The sequence below is a fragment of the Eurytemora carolleeae genome, unplaced genomic scaffold (genome assembly GCF_000591075.1).
Source record: "Eurytemora carolleeae unplaced genomic scaffold, Eaff_2.0 scaffold99, whole genome shotgun sequence".
In the NCBI taxonomy this organism is placed as follows: Eukaryota; Metazoa; Arthropoda; class Copepoda; order Calanoida; family Temoridae; genus Eurytemora; species Eurytemora carolleeae.
In genome coordinates, this window is record NW_019396154.1 from 139,016 (window position 1) to 148,403 (window position 9,388).

General features: G+C 32.2%; 1 protein-coding gene across 1 annotated transcript in view; it reads left to right on the top strand.

Moving 5' to 3' along the window:
* LOC111696640 (RYamide receptor) overlaps positions 1 to 9,388 on the top strand; it is a 17,151-nt gene continuing 7,763 nt past the window's right edge. Inside the window, exons 1-6 of the mRNA XM_023466315.1 lie at positions 1 to 145; positions 660 to 716; positions 6,008 to 6,102; positions 6,565 to 6,603; positions 8,336 to 8,418; positions 9,239 to 9,360. Coding sequence (XP_023322083.1) covers positions 102 to 145; positions 660 to 716; positions 6,008 to 6,102; positions 6,565 to 6,603; positions 8,336 to 8,418; positions 9,239 to 9,360 — 440 coding nt within the window. The 5' untranslated portion in view covers positions 1 to 101. The remainder of the gene's footprint in view (positions 146 to 659; positions 717 to 6,007; positions 6,103 to 6,564; positions 6,604 to 8,335; positions 8,419 to 9,238; positions 9,361 to 9,388) is intronic.

A 9,388-nucleotide genomic window follows, 5' to 3' on the forward strand; every position in this document is an offset into this window, starting at 1 on the left:
TTTAAAAAATGTTGCAAACGTAGATCTTTTGTCCTATTTTGAGGTAAACATATCAATTTTTTAAATTAAAATCTTTCCGTAAAAATGTTAGATATTTTATCATGCAGATGGAGACAAGTAATTTATCTGAGCAGTTTAATAATAGGTATGATCATAATTAACGATTTTGGGTATTGTTAAATATCTCTTCGACCAGGTATGATCAACTTTGATCAAAAATGCAGTCTTGCATAAAAAATACCGAATTTCCGTAACTATAACAATCAGTTTTTAGTTTGTTAATTTTATTCATAGCTAAATAAATGAACTGACATTTTAAAAGAAACGAGTAACAAACTAAAATAACTATATTCATGAACTTTCTTATCAGTATTTTAGATTTAACAGGCAGTTCCGGCAACTTCTTGCAATAACTGGACTTAAAGACTTTTACCAGAATAATGACTTGTGATTTACTTCCTCTAGCATTCATAGTTAATAAATTTACGCAATTATACTTCCTCACTAAGCAGGCTAAACTAACTTTCTATTCAGAAATACTTATAAAAAAGTTCAGAATAAGACTTCCTTTCCTCGGAAGTTTGAAGAAGAAATAAATTGTGTGGTTTTCTGAAACAGGATATCGTTAAAAATAATTTTAATCAAATTTATTTGTTTAGTTTTACGGAAGGAGATAATACTACCTCTCAACTGATAGAACTAAACGAGAAGTTTAAGTAAGTATTTAGAGTAATTAACCCTACCACGCTTGAAAGGAATAAAGGCTGTGCAGGGGAACTCAAATTTTCAAATCCCTATATCCTCGCACCCTTATAGTGTAAACCTTTGATACTTCAAAAATAGATTATTTGATCAAACTGAATTCATAGTTTAAAATACTTTTCATAAAAGAAATAATGTAAAGAAGTATTAGCAAAGTCGAAAGGCGGGTCGGTGTAAAAATTTTTTCTTCAGTCCACAACAATGTTCAAGCCTCAAATCTAAAATTGTCAAAACAAAATATTTAATTTTTTTTCAGGCCTTTTTGGCTTTTTAGAAATTTGAATCGGCTTACAAGTGGTTCAACTAACTTTTAATTCATTCAATTTGGAACTATATAGACAGCACTAATCCACGTATCTTTTGTAGTAGAAGGATTAAGTTAGATTTTTTATGATAGATCTGAGGATTGAACTATATGAGAGCTCACCTCTGCAAAATAAATGATTTAGCAAAAATCAGCTTGTTCCATTATTTAGCTTTTGTAAGATGACACTAACTCAAACAAAATTCCTGAACTTGAAAAGGTTTTGGTTAAACCGGCTTAGTAACATTATGCCTAGTTCCCGAATGCCTAGTTCGTGAATGCCTAGTTCACTATGCCTAGATTCATGAATGCCTAGTTCGTAATGCCTAGATAACATTATGCCTAGGTAATACTATGCCTAGATTCATGAATGCCTATATAACATTATGCCTATATTTCTGAATTCCTAGATAACATTATGCCTAGATTTCTTAATGCCTAGTCACCCAATGCCTAGATAACATTAGACTGAATTGAATGCCTATAGACATTGTCAAGCAATAAATATGTTCATATTATTTGTTACATATTTTATTGGTCAAATTTTTGCCTATCATGGGCCAAAGTAGAAATATATTCTGCTCTTGGCATGCTGTCAAAAGTATCAACAACAAACTTTAATCTTTCTCTTGCATCTAGGGACCTCTGTTTTCTTCCAGTGTTGGTTGTCATGTCCTGACCAACAGCTTTAGATAAGTAGGCTCTTGATGAACAGCTCCTGAAAACATTGTCTAGACATTCAATGCACTCTTATGTTATCTAGGCATAATGTTATCCAGGGCATTCATGAATCTAGCCATTGTGTTCTCGAGGCATTATGTTATCTAGGCATTATGAACTAGGCATTCAAAAATCTAGGCATACTGTTATCTAGGCATTCAGAAATCTAGGCATAATGTTGTCTAGTCATTCATGAATCTAGGCATAGTGAACTAGGCATTCACGAACTAGGCATTTGGGAACTAGGCATAATGTTACTGAGCCGCTAAACCTCATCTCGTTGATTCCATAGTTTTGTAAACCAATAGAGACAAACAAGGTTAAATTTTCTTAAGTCTTCATAAGAATGGAAACCAAAAAGTTCAAAGATTAAATCAATCTTTCATTAAAGGGAGTATTAACAAAAAATTAAGGGGTATACAGTGGTTGGCGATTATATTAACACAATGAAGACAATTTTTTATTAACAATGCTTTGATCCCTAAATCATTTTACAAATTACAAGAAAACACAGAGAAGCTGTTTATTGACAACTTGTCTTTGTTTAAATGTGTAAGAGCTGTTTAATGGCTTGGTAGAAATCAAAATTGAAATAGAAAGTCTTCTTTGTTGTATTGATATAAACGACGACTACTGCATCTGAAATATGCAATATGCATGTGAAATATGATATGTGCCAGGAAAATTAGACTAATTGTATTTAATATTCTTTATTACAAAATTAAACACACATTAATTAAAATTTTTAACTTATTTTATTTTATTTATTTTTATTAAATTTCACAATATTTTTAATATTTATATGATATCAGATAAAATTATTTTGATATTTCAGTATTTTTTCTTCGCTTTCTTTTTATTATCATTCATACATCTTTCAATAATATATCAGCCAATTTTGAAAAAAAAGGATGTTCTTGTAAATTAGCCACTTTTACAAGAAGAACTATTTTTAAAAGATTTTGTTTTTTCTGAACCCTGTATTCATTTTGAGTTAACCCTCTGGTTTTCTTTTCTTGGAAAGCTGACCAGACAATTTGTAGTATTTCAATGTCAGCTCTGTGTTTATTGGTTGCACATGTTATTTAGGGTCGGCTTTACACTTTTTTGAGATCGTTTAACTTTAGGAAGTTTTTTTGAAGAAAGGGGGTGGGTCGTCTCCCATCCTGTTTTTGTCTTCATTTGCTATTGGTAAAAAAAAGATAGTGTAAAGCTTAAAATACCAATTCTAATTTTTGCGTCCTTTATTTTCTTTTTTTTCTTGTTCATCTCGTTTCTGCACTTTAAGACCTTTCCAAATAGTCCTTTTAGCATCCAAGTTGTGGGAAAGGTAGAGGAGAGAGATTATAAGATTTGTAGGAAGAAGGGTATAGGAGATTGCTTCCTGTGTTCCTTCATTTTATACTGTTTCCCAGTTAAGTGTATTAAGGAAAACCCATAACTGCACCCCTTATGCAAAGTGGGGAGTTGTGAGCCCTGAAAGCTCTCTTGAGAGGAATCTTCCATAGCAGTCCAGTCCTCAGATCTGGTAGAGTAAAAACCAGTACTGTTGTGCTTAGCTTGTGTATCCACAAGGGGTTAAACTCCTTCTTTCAGTGCACAAAGCTGAAGATGAAGTTTTGTTTTAATCTATGTACAATTCTTGCTTCCCCTGTAGGATATGCCAAGCAAACAAAAACTCCAGTTAAAATCCAGTAAAACTCGACTTTTGCCTTCCAGAAGTGGAGTTTTAATTGAGTTTAAAAGTGGAGTTTTCATTTGCAATAGTTATGCCATATCTGGATGAAAACTCAACTTTTCACCAAGTTGGGGGGTTGTAAAAATCAATGTCGACTGGATGATATCTGGATGATTTCTGGATGATTTTTGGATTATTTCTGAATATATTTTAATTTTAGTAACTTGAAATAGTTTATGTTTGGACTCACATATGAAATTTGAAAATTTCCAGCAATTCAAAATAGGCCAACATTATTACACTTCATTGACGAAATATAATTATGATTCCATTTTCGAATTTCTTAAAAAAAATAATCTTGTTAGTGTCGCGGTGTTCTTTTTGTTCATTTGTGCACACAAAAGAACTAGCAGTACGGTTTTTTATTGATTTCTTTTGAACATAAATTAAATTGATTTCTACAGAATTTTGTTAATAGAATGTCAAATAGAGTCCAGATTGTTGAAAAAATTCTTTAGAAAATATTTTTATTCAGGATTATTGAGAATTGGTTGGAATGTGTCTTCTGTTAATATTACCAAGAAGAATATTATCAATCTAAATCAGCAATGTGCAAAGTGTCTAGTCTTCTTTTCTGACGTACATTTTTATATTTGATCCTTACCCCCCCACCCCTGACAAACTTTTAGTAAAGCCACGTGTTTTTTTTTCAACAAGATATTATTCGGCTTAGAAAATGTAATGTTTACAAAACGTGCTGAGAAAACAAATATCTGAAAACCAACATTTTTGGAAATGCATATAATATTTTAGGATCTAAACCACGCTCACAAGATACATTTTTACACATTCTATCAGAATTGTTATCAATGTAAATAAAACAATTGGAATCGAAGTGCAGGGTTACCCAGAAAGGATGAGATTTCTATGACACCCTGCATTTCTAAAGTAAACGTACATGGTTTTGAAGAAGAAAACAAAATAAAATGGAATGTAGACGCAATACATTTGTACATGCATGTCCTATTCACAAGATACGCGACGTTTAAACCTTTGACTAATAATGGGCTTATCCTAACTTATCTAAAGAAATGCTTAAAATTGTTGAACATTCATATGCAATTTATATGTTTGATTAGTAAGAAAAGTAATAAACACTTTTTAAAAGTCGCAGAAAATAAATATATACATTCTAATTTTTGAAAACCGCGTTAAATATAAAACATTCGGTATTTTCGATGAAAAAATGTTTCGTACGATTAAGCGAGCATTAATTATACTTTCCAGTTTTTCGTAAATTTAGCACCATTTAAAGATAAACACACAGTGTTCTCTGGCCTCGATGATAGGTCAAATTCTTATAAATCTGGAATTCACCTCTTTGATGAAATGGTCGTTTGAAGCTTCGCTTACAATCCCATTAAAGCTGGATAAAACCTTTTTTGACAGAAATATGCCCCGTTTTCAAGTCTCTTAAGTCTCAGTTAGGTATCCAGTAGATGGTTTGAAAGTTTAAGTTTTTTTGCTAATCGGTTTCTGGTCCATAGTCCCGTTTTTAAAGTACTTATGATACTTTAAAATCCATTAAAAAAAAAATTTTAGCAATTTTTTAAAAATCGATTTTCACTCGTCTTTGTTTTATTTTTGTTTAGGATCAGTGCTTGGAATAGTTTTATATTTTATATTTGATTGAAAGGACAGGAGATAAAATTACTTAAGTACTTACTGGATGCTGATTTTCTGAGTTCTCATCATTAAGCTTATGTTTCATTGACAAGATAGAACAGTAAATATTGAGAAAGAATATTCAGAATAATTTGTTAATTTGTAATTAGCTTCGCTTTTTTTCTTTAAAAAAAATCAGAAATGATTAACAATTTTTTTATTAAGGCTACTGTGCTATAACTTATATATTTGAAAAGCCCTTGAAAAATTAATGTTAAAGCATGTGTCACATGTCAATATTTGTCAAAAGTAAAAACATTTATTTTTGAACATTTTTCCGTCGTACTTTTAAACTTTTTAAAATTCTCCCTTACACCCTAACCATAAAATTTAGAGGACTAATTTTGTTTAATGTTCAGGCCTTTAAATTTGAGACATGTATCACACTCCCCTTTCTATGGGCAAAATCATATTAGACGAAAATAGCCCAATCACTGTTGGCATCCTTTAGTTTAACATGATCTGTACTGGTGTTATGTACGGCATAATATTTGTACTAGGGTCTATTCAGAACTTTATTTATAATAGTAATCTCTACAATTACACTTTTCTGTACTGGTGTTATGTACGGCATAATATTTGTACTAGGGTCTATTCACAACTTTATTTATAATAGTAATCTCTACAATTACACTGTTCTGTGCTGGTGTTATGTACGGCATAATATTTGTACTGGGGTCTATTCAGAACTTTATTTATAATAGTAATCTCTACAATTACACTGTTCTGTGCTGGTGTTATGTACGGCATAATATTTGTACTGGGGTCTATTGGAAACTTTATTTATAATAGTAATCTCTACAATTACGCTGTTCCAGGATCTGTGCTGGTGTTATGTACGGCATAATATTTGTACTGGGGTCTATTGGAAACTTTATGTTTACTTACATAGTAATCTCTACGCAGTCGACAGGTAAACAAACTTTTTAAAGGGATTGTTCCCCAATTTGAAAGCACATAGTTTGTACAAATTTATTAAAAGAGGAAAAGACAGAACTGCCTTTTATATAAATATGTCCCTGTGAACGAGACAAATGGGTATTTTGTCAAATTTTCAAATTTTATGTGATTCTCAATTTACTCTTTCAATTTCAAGTCTAACATTTTTTTCTTGAGTCATCTGATTATTGCATAAATACTCTCTGAAGAATTTCAGATGAATTGACAGATCTTTTAATTAATTTTAGTAAAAATTAGAAATGAGGATAAAACTCCACAACTAAACTAGTAGTTTTTCATGCTCAGAGCAAAATGTCAAGAATTATGTTGTAAAACTTTTGATTAATTGCTTTTATTGTATCAGCTATTTAAAAAAATCAAATTTAAATTGTTTTGTATCGCGGAGCAACATCTAATAAAAATATAAATTTTCAAGCTCACCAAAATGAAGCAGAGGATATGTTTGGATGGAACGGTAGGAAAATATTAAATGCATGGATGTATATATGTTATGTTTTCATCAAACATTAGGCATATACTATATATATGTTGTACATATTATAAATATATTATATTTGATGGAAGAAAAATATGATATGTTCAGATAAAAAATGAAGAAATACTAAATATATTATTATTGTTGGTTTGAATGGTAATTGTGTGCTTTTGTATGCAGAGAATATTATAGGTTTCAATGGAACTGCAGTAGGAATATATGAGAAGTTTGGATGAACCAGCAGGAAAATACCTACAGATTATTGTGTATGTTTGACCAGTTGCTTACCGCCCTCAGAAGAGTACGGACCCTTCTCTTATCAGTTCCGGCTTTACAGTTTGGGGGAGAGATGCGTTTAGTTGTCCATGTCGTATCCTACAAGGAAGTAGCGGTAAAATATAGGAGGGAAATAAAGCAAGAACTCCATCTTAAGCCTGGTTCAACTGAAAGAAGGAGTAAAACTTCTGATAGGTATACAAGCCATGCACATCAATACCGGGTTTTTTATCGACAAGCTGGGAGGAATGGACTGCTGTGTACATTTCCTCCAGATGATGCTTTTAGGGCCACAACTCCCCATTTAGCATAAGAAATGCAGTTATGGGTTTCCATAACCCTAAACAGGCTTGGGGAGGGGGGGGCATCTGGCGCCCCCCCCCCCTGCAGTTTTTGTCCTAGCACTCTCATTTTTGACACTATCATTGTAAAATTTTGTGACTTTTAATGAATAGCAATTTAAAGGATTTTTTTGTAAAAAAAAAATGCATAGGTTTTGGTACAGTGCGGAAAAAAGTCCCGTCTTTGGAAAAAAATCTAAAATAGCCCATAACTTTTTATGTGACAAAATCTATACATCTAAAAATTATATTTTTGAAAAGCCCTTGAAAGTTGGATAAAGAAGCATGTATCACACTTTGATATTTGTTTAAAACAAAAAAAATATTTTTTTCATTTTTCTGACCCTTTTTTTGGTGTTTTTTCAACCCTCCCTTGCACCCAAACTATTAAAGTTATTAGTCTAATTTTTTTCATTGAGCTGGCATTGGCAAATTGGGGTATGCACATGCATTTCAACCCTATACCTCTTCTCTAAGGCCTTTTCAGGGGGGCGTCAGACCCCCCCCCCCCCAGGCAATACATCGATTCAGACCCCCCAGCCTTAGTAGGGTTAAAATTCCATTAAAAGTCAGAAATGACGGATGTTAAGCTTTACACTATCAATTTTTTGCCAATAGCGAATGAAGACAAACATTAGATTACGGGCTGGGAGACGCCCCCCCCCCACCCTCTATTTATTCTGCTTGAAGTAAAATGCTCTAGAAAGTGTGAAGTAGCTGAGTCAAGTAACACATATTGCAAGCAATGCAAGGAGAGAGGAGAGGGGAGTGAGTTGCTCATTCTCAACCCCCCCCCCCTGTGCCCCCAAGTTCCGAACGTGATAAAACTGGCAGCTGACAAATTGTGAGGCTATGTAAAAAAAAATCCTTTTTTTTTAAATAAGCCGAAATATGATTGTATGATGTATGAACAAGAAGAAAAGAAGAAAGGAAGAACAAGGAATATAGAAATGTCAAAAAAATATCTACATCTGCTGTCATATAACATTATAAAGAAAAATGTTAAAGTTTTAATTTTAATAATTATGTAAAAAAAGTGTATGTTTGAATATCAATAAAATATTTTAAAATGTTTCAACTTTTTTTGATTTCAGCGATTAAGAGTGTAACAAACTATTTCCTGGTGAATCTTTCAGTTGCAGATTTTCTCATTTCCTTCACATGTATCCCAATACAGGTTGGTTAATACAAACATGTATCCTAATACAGGTCGGTTAATGTAAACATGTATCCTCCCAATACAGGTTGATTGATATAAACATGTATCCCAATACAGGTTTGTTGATCTAAACGTTTATCCCAATACAGGTTGGTTAATACAAACATGTATCTCTATACAAATTGGTTGATATAAACATGCATCCCATTCCCAATACAGGTTGGTATAATATAAACCTGTATCCCAATACATGTTGGTTAATATAAATATGTATCAGATTCTCAATACAGGTTGGTATAATATAAACATGTATCCCAATACAGGTTGGTAAATATGAACATGTATCCCATTCCCAATTTACAGGTTGGTATAATATAAACATGTATCTTAATACAGGTTGGTTAACATAAACATGCATTCCAATACAGGTTGGTTAATATAAACATGTATCTTACTACAGGGTGGTTAACATGAACATATATCTTAAGGTTTTACATTTTTGAAAACATAAATGAACTCCTTTTAATAAAGCCTATATGTTATCCATAATTATTTCTTTCTTTAAGTCTTTCCTTTCACTGTAGAATGCATTTTTATATCCGGATAGGTTTTAAATGTATAAAAAGAAGTGCATTTAGATGAAATCTTGATCACACACACAATTTAAAGGGACCTTTAGCTTAATCTTAAGCCATCAACCAGGCAAAAATGGCGATTTCCGATTCACAACGGTACCCTTAAAACCTTTTTCTAATCAATAATGAGATATTGCCTTTTTTTCTATGGAGGTTCACATAAAATTACACTTACAGTTCCTTTAAACTATGTTCGTGCTTAGGTAACAATTCTGTTCCTTGGATATTATCCGTACGGTAAAGGAACATGTCTCCTCTTCTCCTTTATTCAACCAACAGCAGTCTGTGCATCTTCATTCACTCTAGTCATAGTATCCTTGGACAGGTTAGTATACCGGGGGGGGGGGGGGGGG